This window comes from Macrotis lagotis, chromosome 8, assembly GCF_037893015.1.
Source record: "Macrotis lagotis isolate mMagLag1 chromosome 8, bilby.v1.9.chrom.fasta, whole genome shotgun sequence".
In the NCBI taxonomy this organism is placed as follows: Eukaryota; Metazoa; Chordata; class Mammalia; order Peramelemorphia; family Peramelidae; genus Macrotis; species Macrotis lagotis.
Window position 1 is genome coordinate 157,480,548 of NC_133665.1, and position 23,101 is coordinate 157,503,648.

General features: G+C 34.0%; 1 protein-coding gene across 1 annotated transcript in view; it reads left to right on the top strand.

Annotated features, from left to right (window-relative positions):
* The window catches only part of CNTN3 (contactin 3), a 378,875-nt gene that overhangs the window by 37,977 nt on the left and 317,797 nt on the right, over nucleotides 1-23,101 (top strand). Inside the window, exon 2 of the mRNA XM_074198709.1 lies at nucleotides 21,949-22,075. Within this exon, the coding sequence (XP_074054810.1) occupies nucleotides 21,949-22,075 (127 nt within the window). The remainder of the gene's footprint in view (nucleotides 1-21,948; nucleotides 22,076-23,101) is intronic.

Below are 23,101 nucleotides of genomic sequence, written 5' to 3' on the forward strand. Positions count from 1 at the left end.
ATAATGAAAATGAACATCTAGGAAAGAGAACAGCGATAACAAACAACATGATTCAATCAAGAACAGACCTTATTAGAATAAACTATATTTTGTCCATTGTCTTACATTAGGGTCACTAATAGTAGCAAATTAGAGGAATGTTGTAAATGTAAATTTGCTGAATTTTAGGAGACAGTTTAAAAAATTCTCAAGCTGTTGAGGGAGATGTGGGTTGCATCATTCTATGGTACAATTACTTAGATTCAAAATTGGTTAAAGGGAGAAACATAAAGAATAATCAATAATGGTACAAAATCTACTTGAAAGGTGTAGAGAAGCATTATGGGGACGTGTACTTGTCTGTGTGAATTTTGGCATTTTTATCTGTGATTTAGATATGCTTCTCAAATTGATGGTAAAAAGCGATTCCCTTCAACAACAATGATGATGACAGTTAAGACAACAACACATCTAGCATTTACATAGCACTAAAATGCCATATAAAGCTATATAAACTTGAAAACGTACTTAACAAATATCATCTCATTTCATTCTCACAACAACCCTTGAAGGTAGATGCTATTACTACCTTTATTTTACAGTTGAGAAACCTGAGGAAAAGTGAGATTAAATGACTTGCCCACAGTCCAACAAGCTAATGTGTGAGTCCATACTTAAATCTTTTTTAGCTTCAAATATAACTCTATCTCCTTTTCTATATCAATAGAGTTGATATAGAATAAGGTACTAATTTTTGATACAATTTAAATTCATTGTGATTCAAAATTATGATTTTTTCAGTTGAACTTTTTATTTTCCTCCTTCAGTAGAGGGCTAGCCCTTCCAACAATGCATTTCGACAGTTCTTATGCTCCTTATAATTTTTTTTTTGCAAGGCAAATGGGGTTAAGTGGCTTGCCCAACGACACATAGCTAGGTAATTATTAAGTGTCTGAGATCAGATTTGAACCCATGTACTCCTGACTCCAGGGCTGGTGCTTTATCCATTATGGCACCTAGCCGCCCCTCTCCTTATAGTTTTAAAGAATAACTTGGTAACTTCTTGGACTTATGATAAAGAATGTGAGCCACCTGAGACAGAGCCGATGGTATCAGAACACAGACTGAACCATATTTTTTCCTCTTTCTTTCACTTTCTTTCTCATGAGGTTTTATATTTTTGTCGGCGGGGGGAGTATTATGTTTGCTCTTTCAACAAGAATATTTTAGTACTGTGTAAATAAATTAAAGAAAATTTTAAAAAGAAAAAAGAAAAACAGAAAAAATAACTTGGGATGCTGAAAGTTTAAGTAATTTGCAAAAATAACATCAATGTTTCAGAAACTGGAGTTGACAGAAATCTTGATTCTAAGTATGGATTGCTATTCATTATAAATTTCATTGGTCATTAAGAGTTTGGAAATAAGAAAAAACCCTAATATTTTTCCTAGTCTGCAATCAGGAATGGTCAGCAAAACATAAGAGGTGTTGTATTACTCTGTTCTGGTCAGATATCATATGGAATATTGGATTAAATACAAAACCATATTAAATTTAGGGAATGTGATTCCCTAATAATTATTAATAATACTGGGTGTGCCAAGAATCTTAATACAGTTTTAACACCCTGTAGATATTAAAAATATCAGAAGCTTGAAAATCTTTTAAGGGAAGGTTTCCATACAAAATCATTGTGGTTGCCTTTCAGTTGAGACAACCTGTTTGATTTCCAATTCCTCTCCTGTCTTTATTGTTTCCCACACATTTGGATAACTGCCTTATAGTGTCACAGAAACATGTTTACTAATGAAACTTTTATCTATACAGGACGGGATTATTTAAGATTCTTAGATCATAGGAAAGAGCTCTGACTAATGGTGATCCACTGGAGAAGAAATTGGCAAGCCATCCCAATATTTTTGCCTAGGAAACCCCATGGACAGTACTAAAATGATAAAAGAAATAAAATCGGAAGATGTATCCCTTTGGGCAGAAGGTATGCACCACACTAGTGGGGAACAGCAGAGGATATCTAAAAGTACCTCCAGAAAGAATAAAGGCTTTGGTAGATATTAGAGGATAAAAGGACCTCTGTGCTATGGACACCACTGCTCGGACCAGGTTTAAGGGCAACAATAGCATTAACAGCACTACTAGCAACAACGTCAACAATAGATCTAAATCTCTGGATTCATTAGCTTAATAAACTCCCACTGCCAATGCAAGTAGCATCTTCTTTTTAATTTCAGTCTCTTAAGAGTGCTTCCTTATGTTTTGCCTGGTTTCATCCAAACTACATTTCTCAGATGTGAGATTTGAACCCCATCTCACCCTGGTTTTCAGACTGGCACTCTATCCACTAAAACATGCAAAACCAAAAATTGAAAATTATGTACTTTTTTTTTAACAAAGAACTTTATGTTGGTTATCTCATTTGAAGTTCCCAAAATGTTTGAGGTAAGAACAAGTATTATTCTATCCATTATATTATGAGGAGTCTGAGGCTTAATTATAGGAGCTATTGTAACTCATGTTACTTATAATTTATTACATAGTGTAAACTCATATTCCATATTGTATGTTCCTTACTTATGGCTTTTTTAATAAGTATTCTACCTAATTCTTTAAAACATTAATTGTAAGCCATAGAATATATGCAACCATGTCTCAATGCATTTGAAAAATGCAAAGTTGATTTAATGTTAATTATTAAATGAGAACAGAGCACATATAATGTGATGTGAGTTACATGAGAATTTTAATATGACCCTTTAGTGTCAATCTGCATGTCATCAGATTTTGCATATAATTATAACTTTGAAAAGTATGAATTTGAATAATGCAACCCCTTTACAGAATTCATCACTTTTACTAATCAGAACTCAATTGTACAAATATATATATATATATATACATACATATATATATATATATATACACACACATACACACATACACATTGAATTATAACTATTTTTGCAATTGCTTTTTTTCTTCTCATTTTTTCCTGTATTGGAAAGTTGTTCCCCTTCTTCTAGGTAATCTGAGTTAAGAAATAACAAAAGCCTTAAGCACTTAAGACTTTTCATTTTCATTTTGAATCTATAGCTTGGCAGATCATATAAGAGGTAGAACTCCTAGGGAAGATTTCTCAAAGCACCTGGAAATATCCTTTTTTAATTAACTATAAGTAAGCCCAAGATCATTCCAATTTCATATTCTTAGTCTCTATGAAATATTTTCCTTATGAAAACAATAGATCTTGAAGTAGAAATTAAGAGATGATACCTTGATCACCCTCCTGCAACTACCAAAAAAAGGAGGAGGTATCTCTGCCACCCATCAGTGATAGGAATTTTCCTATAAAAAAAGGAAACCTGAGCATCATTGTATCTGAAGGTCCATTTTATAGAATAACATTCTCTGAAGAATTCCCATGCTATCACCCCAAAGTGGCTACACATTTGTGGGCATTCCCCTCACCAGCAAGTTATAAAAATAAATGTCAGTATTTAAAAATATATGATGATAATGATGATGATGATAATTTCTTTTAATATTGTCCTTTGGACAAAGAAGTCTCATGCTTACGTTTTCATTTATCCTCACTGAAGTGTGTTGTTATGCAGTTGTTTCAGTTGTGTCCAATTTTTTGTGACTCCATCTGTTTTTTTAAAATCATTTTATTTATTTGTTTTTCCAACAACATGCAACAATTTTTATATGAATCAATTTTTTGCAAAGATCTGAATTTAAAATTTTTCTACCTTCCTTCCTTCCCCTCTACCCAACAGAAAACAACCTAATATAGGCTCTACATGTGTAATTATGCTAAACATAGATCCATATTAATTATATTGTGAAAGAATAAATCTAACTGGAAGAAAAAATAGAGCAACATAAGAAAACTTTTTTAAAATTAAAGATAGTAAGCTTTGGTCTATATTTAACCTCCATAGTTCCCTCTGTGTATTTGGATGGTATTTTCCATCTCAAGTCATTTGGAATTGTCTTTGATTATTGTAGTATTTAAATGAACAAGTCCATCATAGTTGATAGTGGGTTTAACATTGTTCTGATTCTGCTCATTTCACTTAGTTCATGTACGCCTTTCTAAGCTTTTCTGAAATCTGATCTCTTATGATTTCTTATAGAACAATAGTGTTCCATTAAATTCATATTTGTTTAGCCATTCTCGAATCGATGATCATACTGTTTGGGGTTTTCTTGGTAAATATACTTGAGTAATTTGCTATTTTCTTCTCCAGTTCATTTGACAGATGAGAAAATTGAGGGACACAGGATTAAGTGACTAGCCTAGGTTACCCAGCTAGGAAGGGTTTCAGAATGGATTTGCACTTATGAAGATGAGTCTTCTTGATTCTAAGTCTAGTGCTAGAGCCACCTAGTTGCTCCTGTACCAAAAACTAAGTTACTACACAATAACTCATTTGTAGAGGCATATACCATCAAAGAAAGGAATGGATATGGATAGGTAAAATGATCAAGCCTCCCTTTCATTTTAAATTCCTTGAACAGCCTGCATTTCAGTTGCTACAATGAGCGGACATAATTTAAGTCCATAGAAGTTGCAAATAAATAATTATCTTGTCCCAAGAAGCCAGGAATCATTGTTTTCCATAGAAATGAACTGAAGAGACTTTTTTTTCTATTTAGCTACTTTTTTTGTTTTAGGTTAGTGACATTGTAAATTAATCAGAAAGTAGAGGATGAATATTAATTGGAGTATGCAAGTTCAATTGACCTAAGCTATACTTTTTAAATTTTTTTCTTTCAAGATTCAGACAAGTATGAGTTCAAGAGGATTTGCTTTGAAAAAGTACAAATACCTTCATATGAATGATATTTTAAGGTTTTAAAAATATTGTCCTCTTAGCACTCCAGTTTGGTAGAAAACATAAATGGTTGATAGAGGTGAAATTCTTAGTTCAGTGTAAGATAGACAAGAGCAAAAGCATTTGACAAGAATGTTTTCATTAATCAAGAATGAAAGTTGAATGTCTGAAGACAATCAGATACAATCATAATTCTTACCATAAGTAATACTGATCAGTGATCCAGTGGTGTTATTCCCATGATCCACTGTGTAGTCTAGGAAACCAAAATCTTTGAGTTCCAGGGGGAGTATGGTTGTAGAACTAAGGTGAACAATTCAATCCCCTAACTGATAATTAGACCATCAATAGATAGGTTAATTATATCATGTCATTACAAAGTTGTTGCCAGAATATCACCATAATGTTGCCATCACGATTCTGCCTGGCATTGCTAAAATGACATGGTACCTTGCTGATATGGAAGGTACTCCAAGGCCATCCTCAAGGCCAAGGATTTCCATAGTATCCAGGCCATCTTTAGAAGTCTTGTTTCTTATTAAATGAGATCTTTGGATGAAGATAGTTCTGGAAAGGCAGTGAGAAGACTGTATTTCCACTATATTCCTCTCACTATAATCAAAATAATACTCCAATCTTGCCATCATTCATATAATATGGTTTTTTTGATTATAAAGGGCAAGTAACTAACCTTCCTCAATATACAGAGAAAGAATATGAACATTACAGAGAAATAAATTACCCATTACTACTGAAGCAATATAAGGATTAGGAATAAAGCACAGGTCTTCTAACTCTGCTTGTTATTCCATTTAGGATCAACATTGTACATGGCTGTGCATCTTTTTGGAAATTGTAATTCATTCTTTTGCTAAATTGACATTTTTACTGATTGACTTAGTTCAAATGCCTCCATATTTTTCTGAACTCCAGAATAGTTTGTATGTATTTGTATATATCTACGGAATCCACTTCTATGGAGAAGGGGCAGCCATCTCCATTAAATACCAAGAAGTTGCTACATCTAGAGTAGCCAAGTCAGGTTCATTGAAGCATTAAACCACTATTGACTATCTCAAATCGTGACGATCAATCTATATGAACCTAACAGTCTTGAGAATGGCAGTGACACCTAAACCACTGGACCTGTTTTCAAAACAACCTTCTTTATCATCACTGACAGATTCAATCATTGTGGAGACTGTTAACCTTCATTACTATAAAGGATGATTGCTGATCAACTGCCTCCAAGCAGTAGGCCACAAGGACCCTGGGAGATTAAGCATGCTCTCCTTCCTTCTCCAGACCATCCATCCTCCTTTTATACGGGGCACCACAGCCATTAAACAGAGAAACAATTCCTTTGGAAAAAAAAGAGCAAGCCATCTCCACCAACTACAGGAAAGGCAAACTAGGCAAGGGTAAGCCATTTAGGACACTAAAAGAGAGACAGAAGATAACAAGTGCAAAGGAAGGTAAACCATCTCTAAAACCTTGATTACCATCTTTCCTCCAATTCAATGGAGATATTTCAAGTCCCTGAACCCCAGGACATTTGCAAAAGAATTTCCCCTAGCCATTATACTTGGAGTGGTGATGCAAATCTAGCAAATTCCTACAGGTCATACAGCATCAATTACTGAAGACCAAGATTATCTTATCTCTATAGTGCTTGGCCTTCATCATCCTTGACCTTTGGTCTATTGTATCAACTGTAGCTTCATGAAACAAGCCTTTTTTCCCCATCCTCTGTGGCACCAATGATAGTTGAACTTGTCCTTCCTCCTCTCTATTCTATTGTTGCTGTGTTTTGATCAGTGGTCAGATCTTTGTGCAGGCAAATTTTGCTTTTGTTTTTGATGTTTTTAAGGGGAAAAAATAACGAAAGAAATTGCTATTAAAGTTTTGTGTATGTGCAGGTAACATAAAATGTAGTAGAAGCCCTTTTAAGGAGTCTGGGAAATTTTGGTTTCTGTCAAAGGGCAAATTGATGTGATATTATTAAAAATGGACTTAATATATAAATGTGATATCAATAAAATCCTAAATATGTCTGTAATGTTAAAAAATAGTTCTGTCAAATGGTTCAGATTCAGAAGCTGATATTTTATCAGTAGACATGAGCACTGAAAAAGAGGCATTACCTTCTGCTTTGTCCCTGCACCCTTAAGGATCCTGGGCCTTTTCCTTCTGCTTGTAGTTGAAACCTTCCATAAGTCTCATATTTCTCATTAGAATGTGGCCTCCTTGAGAAGAGGGTCTCTCTTACTTTTCCACTTGTTTCCTCAGCACTTAGCATAATGAGTTCTTAATAAATACTTCATTCATTTATCCAATAATATACTTATCTATCTATCCATTCATACTTCTGGATATGCAGGTTTGAAAGGTACATATGTTAAGTGGTAATTAAGAAAGACAATGAGTGATTCTACCATTATTAAGGTTCAGTCCTACATCCTATTCTATCTCTCCGGAATTATTGCAATAATTTCTTTCTCTTTTCTTTAGATCATTTTCTCTCTGAATAGAAGTCTCCCATCCTCCTCTCACCCTCCTCCACTTAACCATTAAAAAGACACATTCCCATGTCATTGTCATATTCAGAAATCTTTAATGGTTCCATATTATCTCTAAGAAAATATTAAAGATGTTCTATCCAATTTGTATACACCCCTTCTGACTTCTACAAGTCTGTCTAGTTTTATAAAATTTTAATCTCCTTTCCAGTTAAAGTGGTTTAAAAGATGCTGCCTGAAAAAAATGGCATTCAATCCATATCCCTACTGCCTAGAATATAGAATGTTTTCAATAACTATTTATTGAATTGAATTAAATGGAGTTTAATTGAATTTCTCACTTTATATCTTAGCTCAGGCAGTCTCTTATGTTTACAATTCCTAGTTTCATTCAAAACACAAATCAATGGTCACTCCCCCAAGGCTCTCCCTCATCTCTGCATTTATTAGAGCTCTCTTCTAACTGAAAACCCTTAAGATCAGAAATCTTCAGCTGGAAGGAATCTTCATGAAGTTCAAAAGTGACAGAAGGGGAAAAACAAAAACAAAAACAAAAAAAGGGGTGGCTAGGTGGCGCAGTGGATAGAGAACTAACCCTGGAGTCAGGAGTATCTGAGTTCAAATCTGGTCTCAGACACTTAATAATTACCTAACTGTGTGGCCTTGGGCAAGCCACTTAACCGCATTGCCTTGAAAAATCCTACAACAAAACAAAACAAACAAAAAAAAAACACAAAATGAAGTGTCAGAAGCAGGCCAGTCAAGGTTTCCAAGTGTTAATTGAACCAGATGAAAAGAAAATTGGGAATTGTTTAACATACATATATGGAGATTATATATATTTAGTAAAATATGGAAAATGATAATATGTGGTTTTCTAGCACAATATGCAGCACATAAAGTTTGAATCCACTCAACTATCTCATTTTACAGATGAAAAATATACTATATGTTAAGTGTCTTGGCAGAGTCAGACAGGAGAGAGTAATGATTTGAAAGCAACTCAAAATAGCATAGAATCAGAAGATAACTTAGAGATATCTCATCCATCAACTTCATTTTACAGATAGTAAAACTAAAACCAAGTGAAGTTAAATGACTTACTCAAGGTCACATAGACCCATCTAAATCTACATTATTTACCCTGCTCTGTAATATATTTCTTCCTTGGTATGTAAATCATTTTTACTTTTTCAGACACTCACTAAGCATGTATTACATTATCACTAGGTGTTGGGCACTATGACAGATGCTGGGAATACAAATAGGAGTCTGAAATCTTCCCTATTGTAAAGAAGTTTATATTGACATCCCTCCTGCTCTCTCAGAGGACTCCCTTTGGTTGCACTTAAACACTTTGTGGGTCTGGACTGGTTTGTTTTTTTTTTTTTTTTTGCATCTCCAAAATCTTGCATGTATTAGGTGTTTAATGTTTGTTGAGTTTAATTGTATGATCATGCAAATACACATTACATTTTATCGTTTATTAATACAGAACAGTTCTGGAATACACATTTATCATGTAGTTCTGGAACAATATTTAGTACATCCCAACCTAGACCACAAAGAATATTTTTGCTTGATTGCATAGCTGAGCAAATTGAGAATACTCTTGTGCTTTGAACATTTTTTCCTTTTGTGGGAGAAGAAAGAAAATAAGCATTCAGCAAGCAACAGGATAAAGGAACCTAATGTGTTTTCTTGCCTCATGAGGCTTTTGAAAGCTCTTTGCTGATGTTTTCTTGAGCTTTCCATTGATACTGTGTTGGTGAATAATTGTTTGAAGATAGGGCCAAAAGTAAATACTTGTTTCTGAGATTGGCTTATATTGTGAAATAATGTAATGGGAGTTATAAAGGACCAATAATTAAAAAAAAAGAAAGAAATTACATCTTGTTCAGACTAGTGTCCCAGTTATGGTATTTCTAAATAAACACTCATATCAGACATCATCTCCTCTGAGACCTGTCTGCAACCATCATCAAAACAAGTCCCACACCCCATAGAGGGGGTGTTTTCAGACCATTTCCTTTCATACAGTATGTGAGTGTGAATGCTTCATGAAGCAAATCATCTTTTTTGTTCCTATTCTCCCACATAAATTATTATGGGTCTCAATGAGGTAGTGTTAAAACATTAAAATGAATACTCATCTAGCCTATGATTAAGAATTTAGAGCTAGAAAGGACCTCTGAGACTATCCACTTCAACTCCCTCCTTTTATAGATGGGGAAGCTGTGACCCTGGGCATTTAGATGACTCACTGCAAGCTCACAGCTTATAATTGCCATAGGAGAAATTCAAATTCAAGTCTTTCCTGATCCCAGGACCATCATCTTCTCAACTACATTCAGCTAAGAAGTATTTCTAGATTAAACTGTGTGCCTTCTTTGCCATTACTCTGCTACCATTTCTGCAAGAAAGGCAACTGTACAGGACCAAGAATCACTTTATAATTGTCTTAATTGCATGGATATCCATTGTCCAAAGACTCCATGACCAAGAATTCGGGTTTCTGGTAGTGAAACATATTCAGTATTTAGCTAAGCTTTTATTTAAAATATAGACATGGTCAGTGTCCAGGGCTAAAATCACCACCTTTCCTATATGATTGCATTTACAACACTCCTACTCCATTGGCATAGACTTCAAAAAGGCCATGCATTTTCCTGCCATGATGTGTATAAGAATATGAATTTTTGGAATTCAGAACAAAAAAGAAGTGACAGAAAACATTAACAAGACCAAAATATGAGCATATTATGAGTATATTTTTGTATTTCTATAAAAACTTTATGAGAATGGTCATATATGTCAAAATGTGAAATGATGAAATCAAGTGACAGGAAAAGCCAAACATTTCTTTAGTAACTTAATCATTATGGGAACACAATTGACAGAGGTGTGTAGTGAACTCCCAAATAGATATTTTAAAGATAATTTCTTGTTTGCTTTTGGGGAACGAGATGGGAAGTGATTTGTCTAACATGCCAGCAAATGGGAGCACATGCTATAAGTATAGAAGCTGAGCTGATTCTATGCCTATCAACATGTAGAGGTGATGGTATATTATATCATGACATACAGTATTTAGAGATGTTATATGTCTGGATTCAATGAATGTTAGAGAATAATTTCAAAGAAATGTAAAATATGGTTTTGCCTAAAAGATTTTGTTTTCTTTTGGATTGTCATGCATTTTCCTTCATTCATGGAAAATTGGCTAGTTGAGGCTCTTTTCTTTAAAAGAAAAAGAATTTCAATTGACCTAGAATGTCTTTGTTCTATATCATAATTTATTTTATTTTCATTAAACAAGCATTTATTTTCTCTCCCATTCACCCCTCCTTTCTATTTGAAAAGTAAAACAAAATGTTTGTAATAAATACCAGTAGTGAAGTAAAGTATATTTTATCTATCCGTTCTTTATCTTTTGTATTCAAAGAGGACCAATGACATCACAATGTTGGGATCAAGGTAGAGTGTGTCCAACTGTGGCTGGTCACACCAATAAGACCTTAGAAGGTGCTGCCATTGACTGTGCATAGTCTGAACATTGGCTTAGTAATATCTTTTTGAAGGTATAGTGAACTTACAAACAAATATTTTCTAGATAATTTGTTGTTTGCTTTGGAGAATGAGATGGGAAGTAATTTGTCTGATGTATCAGTAAACAGGAGAGCATGCTATAAAGTATAAACCTTGAGCTGAATTTCTGTGCTTATAGAAATGAAGAGGTGCTCCATTAGAGTACAGTGCCTTTTGGATTTTGGTGCTCCTTGCAGTTGTTAACATATCCCACATCTCACTATTGATACTAAAATTCTTCAGAAAGACCTTGTGAGTGTTCTTGTGTCACTTCTTCTTCTGTCCTCTGGGTGATTGCTTGTCTTGTTTCAGTTCTCCATAAAATATTATTTCAGCACATCTACATTTGGCATTCCACATAGATGTTGATATATGCATTGCTAAAGCTAACTTGGCACTTGAGGGACTCTGAAAGAAAGTGTGGGAGAGAAGAGATACTATGTCATAGGGAGTGGCATCAGAATTGAATCTTCAATAAATATAGATATTTGAAGAAGGGTTGAATCTTACTCATGGAATAATGTAATGATCTGTAAAAAAAAGTTTAGAGGCAGAAGATATTTCCCCGCTATGCTTTTTTTACATTCTATCCATTCTTCTCACCTTGACACCCATTCTTCCTTCTTTATAAAAGCATTTCATTCAACAATGATCACTCCCTCCCCTTTTACCTTTAAAATCCATTTAGACAATATTTAATATAGTGTCTTGGTATACTTGTATTAGCATTGTTATATTATTACCAAGAAACATTCCTCTTGTATGCTTAGGTTGACAAAGGGTTTTACATATATGAATACATTTGATTTTCCCAACAATTATGTGAGAAAGATCCTATTACCAAAAGACAAAACTGAGAAGTTAAGTGAATTGGTCAGGATCACTAAATTAGTAAGCAAATGAAATGATAAATGAGTGAGGCTTTCTTGACATTAATTCCAGAGACTATCTAATATCCAAACTTTCTCTCATGGGTCAACTATTCCATTTGACTTCTTTTACCTTAACTTTTCATATTCCTATTTTTGCATACTTTTGGTCCAGTGAGCCACCTGCTACCAAAGTTCACATCCTACACTTTGTCCTCCAAAGCCTATTCTTGTATCCTGCCTGTCTAGTATCCTAAGCAGATGCTCAGTTATCATCTGTGGATGACTTGATCAGGGCACATCTCCTTCTAATTTTAGCTCAAGATTTAATTGTTTTTTGTGCAGAGAAATGCAAATCTTAACCCACACTTCAATCTGCAATATTCCATTGTAGTCATGGGTATTTAGAGGATGAATCAACTCAATGCTAAGAAACCTTGACCCATTATTGTTTGTCAAAACTAAAAACACAAAAGAAACAAATTGCAGATGTGATAATTCCCATTAAAATACTTGCAAACTCTATAGGAGAAGCTGACTTTTAAAAGTATGATTAATGAAGTCAGTTCAGTGCTATTTATAAGAACTTTTCATCATGACATTTTGAAAACACACTGTAGAAGTTGTATATAATAGAAAGGGAGATATAAGAGTTTTCCTTTTGTAAGTAAATGGACCTATATTGATTATGTTCTCTCCTGAGTACTGTCAATGTCCCATGGAAGGGCTGGCATAACCTCCTAGCTTTTTTCAAAAGAATTGCCTTGAAAGCATCTGGCACAAACATCCAAGCATCATTAAGGAATTATCAGTGGGTGTCAGAGAAGTTCAAAAGACCAGAATAACATTTAGATTAGAAGGAGACAATAGGATGCATTTACATGTAAATATTAAATATTATGAGATCATTTTAATATATCTGAAAGAATACATCTTAAGTCCTCCATTCTGGATTCTTTTCTAGTTGATGTGGAACATCACATCATTAAATACTAACCATTAAATATTAACTTAGAATTTCAGATAATTTGAAACAATTTTTAAATAATTCAGAATAGTCTTCTTATAAAATTATTAAGAGGAAAGAATGGTCACCACAAGAAGCTTTTGTTGCTAAGTTCTTACACAGAGTTTAGTGCTTTTAGGATTCTGGAAGGGAACTCACATGTGATCCAATGTCTTCTTTTTCCATATGAGGAAACTGAGGCACAATGAGTTTAAACAGCTTTCTCAGAATCACATAACAAAGTTTTTCTAACTCCAAGTCCAGGACTCTCTTCATCAGACTGCACTGCCTTCATGTATCTCCCTCATTGTGCTTATATAGCAAAACTACTTTCTCTGTATAATGGGCAGGCATGTCAGGAATTAACAAATGTTTTTGACTTAGGCTGGATCTTAGAATTTAAAGCTAAGAATGTATAAAGCAGCCTCTTGGATATTTATGTTTATCTCTAGAAACTGAATAAATAGCATCTATAATGAAATTATTGTTTGCCAGCACTTGACAGATATCTCATCTGATCTCCATAGCCACCATGAGCAGAAGGTGCCATCCTAATAACCATTTTGCAATTGGGAAGACTGAGGCAAACAGAGGCTAAGTACTTGTCCAAAGTCAAATAGTTAATAAGCTGTTTGTAGAACCTGAGCTGATTCTATGCCTATCAAAATGTGGAGGTGATGGTATATTATATCATGACATCCAGTATTGAGAGATGTTATATCTCTGGATTCAATGAAGATTAGAGAATAATTTCAAAGAAATGCAGAGGTTTTATTTTCTCTCCCTTTCACCACCCCCATTTGAAAAGTAAAACAAAATATATGAAATGTCAGTAGTGAAGTAAAGTATATTTTTATCTAGGTGTTCTTTGCCTTTTGTATTCAAAGAGGATCAATGCTGGGATCAAGGTAAAGTGTGCGTCCAACTGTGGCCGATCACTCCAATAAGACCTTAGAAGGTGCTACCACTCATAAATAGTCTGAACATTTGACTTGGTCATATCTTTTGATTTTTAACTCAAGATTTGAACTCATGTCTTGTGATTCTAAGGTTAGCACTCTATTTCCTACCTAGTTGCAAATTCTAAAAAAGGTTTAGAGCTACAAGGAAGATAGCTTCCCCCCTACCTTTGACAGTTTTATTCAATGGTAAAATACTCATCTTCATTAAGAAAACGTTTGGAACATAATAATCACTTATGAATTGTGGGATGGATACTGATAGTTTGGGGAATATCCAGGGTAGGGCAGTAAGGCTAATACAGATCCTAGAGTTCAGATTTTTTAGGTTTTATTTTCCTAATTTTCACACCACCACCACCCAACCACTAGTGTTCTTCACATAGTTCCTTGTATTTAAGGAAACAGTTTGGTTAGCATAGTGGAGAGGAGCTTGGACAGCATCAGTCATTTAATAACTGTGTGATCTTGGGTGAATTATAAACTCTTTCTGCCTCAATTTCATCACCTATAACATTGGGATAATTATAAAACCTCTACCTCAGAATATTTGTGAATGTCAACATTTGTAAGCCTCTGAAACCGTACTCAATGAATGTTCATCTTTCTCCTTTTGTGCATTTGTATACATATATAATAGATATGCATGCACAGATTTATAAACTTTAGATTACACATGGTTTCTTTTATTAGTACTTCTTGTCTGCCATTTTAGAATGTAACCTCATTGGTAATCAGGTAATTGGTAATATATATGTGTTGTATATGTATGATAATTGATATGTGAGAACCATTTTAAGCAACTAAGGATGTTTCACTTAAAGAAGAGAGGAATCAAGGATTTATTGTCATATGTTTTTAAAATATTATAAAGCTTTACAGAAATTTGATTAGTATTTGATCTCAGAAGACAGAACTGTAAACAAAGGTAGAATTTACAGTGGTTAAAAAAGCATAAAAAAAAAACAAATCCTTAATAAACATGAGAATTGTACATAGGTAGAATGAACTACCCTACCTTAGGGATCCTTCAGTAAGAAACTGGATGATGACATGTTTTTATGTTTTATTAGGGATTTTATTGGTGGAATGAGTTGTAATCGATGTCACCAAGCTTCTTACTATGGAATTATGAGAGTCTGTGAACAAGCAGATTTGGGTCTTTAGAACAGATCTAAGTGCTGGGCTTATAATCAAGATAAGATGGACTTCCCTGTCTGCTAGGAACCTTACCAGCTGTTCTAACCAGGCAAAGTCTTAATCTCTTTGTGTTTTGGGCAAATAATAATTTTATGTAGATGACCAATGAAACCACAATGTTGATGTCAAGGTAGATTGTGTCCAACTGTAACTGATCAGTCCAATATCAGACTGAAAACTGGTCAGGCAAAAATAGTCTGAATGTTTCAGATGGGGATGTCCCTTAGTTTGCAAATCTTATCCTTCCTGTGTGCTACTTCAATTCTGCTTTGCTCCTAGAGCATAGTGTCTTCTTTGCTTTGGGCACTCCATGCAGGTAACAGAGTCTCCCATGTTTCACAATTAGTACTAAAGTTCTTCAGAGAGACCTTGAGAGTGTCTTTGTGTCATTTTTTCTGACCTTTACTTGGTTCTCTGTAAAATATTCTTTTAGCAAACATACATTTGGCATTCCATAGAAATAATAAAGTTGAGGAATGCATTACTAGAGCCAGCTTGGAAGTTGGGGGACTCTGAAGGAAAGTGTGGGAGAGAAGAGGTATTCAACTGCTTACCAAACTGAAGTTCTATAGAGCCACTGTGTTGACTTCATTGTAGTATGACCATGAAACCTTCATCACTTTTGCATATATCATCAAAAATTTTTAATGATTTTTAATTTAATCATCTCATTATTCCAAGGTAGAATTTTCTTCTCTTCTTAGTTACAGAGACTACTAAAGAAAATTTTCTCTCTTCAAGTACCTTTCTAATCTTTTCCTTTAAAGTAAGATTGTCAATAAAGGAATCCCATGGCATCAGAAATTCTCATCCATTTTCCAAGTATTGGGGCTGGTGGTAGGTGTCCATTGGCTTTCAATTTTTTATGACTGACTCCTGCTGAAATTTCATTTCTTTTGTAATACTCCAGAACTTGAATTTTTCCAACTAACTCAACTTACCTTAAATTTTTAAGAGAGGAACCCCTCTGGCTGACTTTATAGCAGATTCACTCATGCGTCAAAAATACTATGTTTTATGTAAATCCTGTTTCTAAAAGGAGCATCTGAAAGGGAGGATGAACTGGGGGAATATTCTTTATTTCCTCCCTCTCTTACTCAGAGGAAACTCTGCCTCTCTTTTGGGTATATCATTTCTGTTTGCCAAAGTAATGCAACTGCTAGGTCTCCCTTATCTATTTTTCATTGTCAGTCTTCATAAAAATTGTATAGAGTGCGGCCATTAGAATTGATCTGCCACAGCTTGATCTCTTACATGACATTACCTTAGGAGCTCATAAAGCTTGTACTTACACACAAAGGCAGCTTTTCTTAGTTGCCTGTGGGTGTTTAAAAAAAAATCTACCTCAGGAATTGGATTTGAGGACTTATTGGTCTTGTTCGGAAATGTTATATACCCTTTATTTCAGGTTATAAACCTCAAATGGCGCAGTGGAACTGGACTGACCTATCAAAAAAAGGGGGGGTGGGTCCTGTCTCAAAATGTAAAGTTTAGCATCCATCTAAATGTTACCTAGCTTCCATTTCAATAGGAAAGGTACATGATTTTCTTATTAGACTCTCAGCCAAGCCAAGTGGTCTTTCTTTCAGTATGTATAACCCATGCAATTTTCTGAGACAGGTCAATTCGGTCTTTTTTAAGGAAAAAAAAATCCAGTAAGCTTCAAAGGAAAAAAAAAATAACATTCTTTTCCAAGATAAGAAAAGGAATCTCAATGTATGCTATTAAGTGTTATTAGTCAGTTTGTATTTTAAACCCAAAAGTCTGTGTTCATGTTTTCTAATTCTAGTAAGGCAATCTGAAGTTGGCTTTATGTATTGTGAAAATGAAACCTAAACTAGCCTGTCACATCTGATCACTAATTCATACTTTTTCTTTAAATAGCTATTTGCAACAAGGGAAAAGCATGTTGCTAGACTCTAGATGATTCCTTTTTGTGGGAGCACTCCCAAGGCAAAACCCTCACAAGAAAAGGGGGCTTAAATCTTACTATTAGTCAACGTGGCATTATTAGTTAATATTGAATTTATTGTAAACAATGATTTTAAATCTCAGATTACAGCCAAATTTTTTTCTCAAAATGAATGGGAGTGCTAAGGGAAGTCACTGGAATTACAGATGTTGTTTGAATGGTGTTTTGCTCTTTGCTATCACCTTCTTTTTTTGGGGGGGTGGTTATAGGGTAATGGGTTAAGTGACTTGCCAAGGTCATACAACCACTAATTATCAAGTATCTGAGACTGGATTTGAACTCATATTCTCCTAACATCAGGGCCAGGTCTCTATCCACTTCACTATCTAGCTCCCCCAATATCAACTTGTAAAAAGGATACTTCATCCCGATGGCCACCATTATTTCTGTGTTTTATGTTTCATCCCTTCTGGAGTTGCTGAAAGAAGGTCCTGCTTTCCTTTCTCAATGTACACAATCATGCATACAGTTGAATGGTTTCTAAGACTGTACCACCCTGCTTTCAACTATTTTTCTCATTGGTGAAATAATCCCTAGCTAAAACATAAAAATAGAGTCAAAAGGAAAGAGGACTGAATAGAAAGGTTGGAAACTTTGCCTCAGAGTAGCTCTGTTTCCTATAAGTAATCATGTTATTTCACTGTACCTTTTCTGTAGCTAAACTGTGACTTTGTCCATAAAGGGAATTGAAAACAATGAAAAGATCTGAAACTGTTCTGCTTTTATAATCTTGGAGAGTTGCTTGGGGATATTGAAAGGCTAAATAAATTAACCAGACAGTGACTGCATGGTAGGGTCCACGCACTGTCTTCACTATTTTCTTCAGGTCTTAGTGGAAGACCTTTCTTTAGCAAGAACTCTTTCTCAGTCCTCCCTAATCTTAGTATCTTCACTCTAAGAAATTTTCTGCAATCTATCCATTATTGGAATGTGTTTGTACATATTTCCCACATGTCATTACTATGAGCTTCTTGAAAGTCACTACTATGAGCTTCTTGAAAGTAGGGACTATTTTTTTCCTTAGTTTAGCATAGTGTTTTGGCATGTTGTGGGCACTGAATAAATGTTCCTTGTCCTACTGATAGTGACAGAAGTGGAATTTTAACTTAAATCATTACTTTCGAGGCTAACTTTGAAAGTTTGCATAAAAAAGTTATTTTAGATGTTTCATATGTAAAAGCCTCTGAAAGTCATTCCTGCATTTTGCAGGAGAGATGGCCTGGTCAAATCTAGGCTGATGGGAATACGGGCTATGCAAATTTACTTGATCCACGAATGACAAAATATTCCACGTGCAATAATTTTTGTCATTTATTCTCCTAACCTGATCTAAAAGCAGGAAATAAAGAAATATTTGTTCTATGTAAATATTTCTCATCTTTTTTGATTCAAACTGTATAAATTTAACTTTGGTGTTCAAAAGTATTAAATCTGAGTTTCAAAATTCCTTTTCCCAATCATCTAACCCTTCACAGTTCTTTCAATCTTTTTCATAGATTTGTGATATCATCGGCTGTTTTCTCTGAAATAGATGCAATTGTTCCTACCTGATGTAATAGACTATAAACAAAATTATTATTTTATGTTATGGATACCTACATGAGTAACATTGCAATAAGCATTTTGAGATTAGATTCTCTCTAAAGGAGGAATGACTTTATTCAGCTGATATTTTTCTGTTAGACATTGTTATTTCTACTAAATAATGGAAAAAAATACTCCCTGGTTTAATTACAATAATTATTATAATGAGAACAACAAAGCCATTCTAGATTTCCTGAGCACTTTCTTCACAACAATCCTGTGATGTAAGAAAGCATTATTATTCAGTCTTATTCTTCTCACTCCATAGATGAAGAAACTAGGGCTCATAGAGATTAAAGAATCTTGCCCAGGTTTTACAGGTAATAAAATTGGGATATAGTCTTGTCATTTAATAATTAGCATTTATGTAACTCTTTAGAGTTTACAAAGTACTCTATGCAGATTTAATTCTCATAACAATCTATGAGATATTATTATTATCTCCATTTTACAGATGAGGTATCTGAGGCAGACAGAATTTGAAATGCCTAAATTCACATAACTATTGTCTGAGGCAGAATTTGAACACAGGTCTATGTTATTCCAAGTATAGTGCAAAATGGACTTGATCACCTACCTGTATTTGACAGCTAATAATTAATTTTTTTATTGTTGAAAATTTGCCACACTATATTTTTTCTACTTCTCTCCCTTCACCTTCTCCCTCTACTCAACACACACACACACACACACACACACACACACACATACAAACACATTAGGCCTCTTGCCTGATCTGTTCAAACCAGTGTAGAGATAACAAAATTCAAATCAGTGCAAATGGTTTCAAATTCTAGGTCAGTTCCTAGCATAATCTCAGGTTCAGTTTTCTTTTTTTTTATCTGTGAAATGAAAGGATAATTGCAAATATTCTTTAGGATCTTTTCTTGCAGTAAATTATAATGTTACTTTTCCCCTATTCCTTGTCCTTTTTGTATCTCCTCTACTTCCTACAGCAATCTAATACTGCAATACTAAATTTTTTCATGTTGATAATTCTATATAGGACTCCAAAGAAAAGTTATGACACATAACTAACAAATAAAATAAAAATTGAAAATATAAATCATGTAAGGAGCATTGATGTTTACTGTACATTCAGAAAAATGTTGTACAAAGTAACAAGATATTTCCAAAACTTTTTTCCTCCTTATCAAAATGTCCGGAAGATAAGAAACTCCAAGTAGTAACCAGGAATGTTCTGTCATTTCATTGAAAATTATTTTATTGACAAAATAGTTGTTTTTCAGTGTGTTATTTGATTCATAAAGTTGTTTAGAATGTCAGAATCAGTTCATTTCAATTAAAGGTACAGGTAGAAAATCTGGACATACGTTCCTTTGATATATTTTAATTCTTTAGGAAACTGAGTAACTCAAGGAAAGGCAATGATTAAATTCTCTTTAGTATAACATTTAAGCCAATAACCTAGATTTATAGTAGAGTCCAAGTTTTGCTCCCACATTCAAGAGAGACCGAAGGGAAGGACATGAAGCTTGAAACTTTAGGAAAATTATTCCTTAGCATTTATAGGATTATGATTATGCAAATCAGAAGGATCATTGACTTCAGTAACATAAGGAGCTTCACTACTGCAGGTTAAAATCCTTCTTTGACTTAGTAAATAAGTCCCAGAGTTCACTGGGGAATATTGTGATTAATAAGATCATAGCTTTAGACCTTAGAAGTCAGTGAGTCCATTCTCTTCTTCAGGGGAAGAAAATGAGAGTCAAACAGATTGAATGCTTCTTGAGGGCAGGAATTAACTTTTGTCTCTCTTTTTTTTTTTACTTTTTCTTTTTTTTTAATCTCAAGGGTTTACCACAATGCCTGACACATCCAGATATTAGGCACTTAATGTTTATTAAATAGAATTGAACTGATTTGGTGACACTTGCCTAGAGCTAAACAATTAAGAAATATCAGATAGATTTAAAACCATATATCCTTAACTCCCATGATCAGGATGCCATTGATATATCAAACATCCTCTACCTAAATCTAAAAGAACCTAGTCAGTCCTTTGTGGCTCTTATTTTAAATGAAATAAAGTTAATTTCTTTATTCCCTTTATTGGTCTCTTTCTACAATTTCAGGAAGAATTCCCCTTCAGTTGTCTAGTTCTCATCACATACATAATCATGAAGAATTGTCCTTTTTGGATCATAGATTCATTGGACCATAAACCTATAACTTGTAGGCTATATAGTCTAACTAGTTTTCTTTACATTTGAGGGAAGTGAGGTCAAGGGAGATTGAAGAATTTTTCCTCATTATACAGGTAGTAGGCATCAGAGACATGATTTCAACAGTTCTCTGATTCTAATAAATCGGTCAACATATGTTACATACTTATTATATGTTGGGAGCCAGTGCTAATTACTGGATATATAAATAGAGTCGAAAGAAAGTACCTACTCTCTAAGATCTTACAATCTAATACTCTAGAGCTCCATTCTTAATTTATTAATTCTCTAATCTGTCCCCCAGTAAGGTTTAGAAAGTTGAGGGATTTAGCTCTTGGCAGGATGCGATCTCTTTACTTTCTTAATTTGTACAGCAGAGGTATCAACATCTTTCTATAACCTTACCATACCAGCTTTCCTCCATAAGCATGACAACTTGGCAAAAATCAGAAATTAAGAGCTATAATCTCAGCTTCAGGCTGCCAGTTATAAACCAAAGATTTCACCAATTGTTTAGTGCTCTCATTTCAAAGATGGTAAAACAGCATCGTCAACTCTCAGAATTATATCTATCGGCAGTGGCAGTTTTTATGAGGAGGATTAAATGTGGTCATTCAGTTGCTTTCAAACTTCAGTTTTATATGGAGTGTTTTGACAGGAAATATCTTGCCTAATAGTTTATTCTCCAATAAAACAACTTGGCTAGTTTGAATCATGTTGAGAAGTGGTTACTACTGTTCTGTTACTAAGACAATCTGAACGTGTGGATTATCATTATTATTTTCAAACCAGTGCTCTTTCCATTTTGCTCATTTTCATTTGTTATCAAGAATTGTCTGAAAGAGTTTATTAGTCAATCCTTACTATGTGCTAAGCAGAAGCAATTTTTAAAAATAAAAGGCAAAAAAAATTCCTTGCTCAGAAGGAGTTCAAAGCCCAAAGTGGGGGGAGAAAAAGCAATATTTGAACTACTGTGATAAATAAGATATTTACTATGTAAATTGGAGATAACCCCAGAGGGAAAGCACTGAGATTAAAAGGTCTGGAAAAGAGTAATTGAAACCAACTAAAGTAACTAATTGAACCAGACTTAAGGTGCCATTTAAGATGCTTCTATTACCCATCAATGATGGCAGAATTGTGTTAAACTTGATTTTTATTAACCGTTCATGGATTTGAGTTTATGTGCCAGGTTTTATTTACCCAGCTTATCCCTGTACCACCCTACAGGTGATGTTACTTTACAAGGTCCAGTGTTCACTAAAGAGCCAAGCAACAACATTTTCCCTGTTGGTTTGGAGGAGAAAAAAATTATTTTGAATTGTGAAGCCAAAGGCAACCCCTCACCTCATTACAGGTACAGTACTCAGTTTTGACATCTGTGTCAGTAATGCGCTCAAAGTTTAAACTGTGATTGGTACTTTTTTGAAGCACATAATAGCATGGCATGTCTATGATTGCATATGTTTGTCTGTGATTCTGTAGCTTGACTTGGCATGATTTGGGATCTTTGCTAGTGACTGTCACCGGAACCCAAACCAATGTATAAAGTTCTGATTTAAACCAAAGCTCTATTTGAGTGAGTATTCCCTTTATAAAAGAATTCATGATAACATGCCTCTGAAGCCCCTGGTACATCTGCAGTATGATTATTATTTTTTCTAAATATGATTCACATTTAGGGTTTCAGAAATGAATTTATTGCTACCAGTGAAGGATGCTTATATTAATCTTTCCCAACTGAATACCCCTGGAGCCCTATACTTTCCAAAGTAAATAGCATAGGTGAGTGGTTTTGTATTTGGCAAAAGGAAGCTGGAACAGTATTTACCGAGCAAAGTTTAGTTTTTAATGAAGGAATCTTTGAAAATCCATGGAGCTTAGAGGAAGTCTGATCAATATGGTATTTTCTTCATTTTTCTGTATTCGTAACTTTAACTTTTTAAAATTCTAGCTTTGAAACCAAGAAAGATAACAAACATCACTAACATGGACTAACTATCCAATAGAAGAACAATTTACAATCTGAATTTACAGTTCAGATAATTTATAAAATTTAATTTTCCTTATTTTTGAATACTATAAATAACTAGAAATAAAATAACAAAATTACTCTTAGGGGATGAATTGTAATGAATAAAAGTATTTATAATTTGTCCATTATTTTAAAATAAATGATACTGGCAATATGCCTTATAAAATATTACTACACAATTCTTAATTTCTTATGCAATATCTTATTTCAATTAATGAAACACATTTATTAAACTCTTATACTATTTACCACCATTTTGTTGAGCATTAAGATTAGAAATACAAAAGGAATGTTCCCTGTCTTCAAGGACTTCTCACCCTAATGAAGGAGGCAAAACTTGAAAGATGG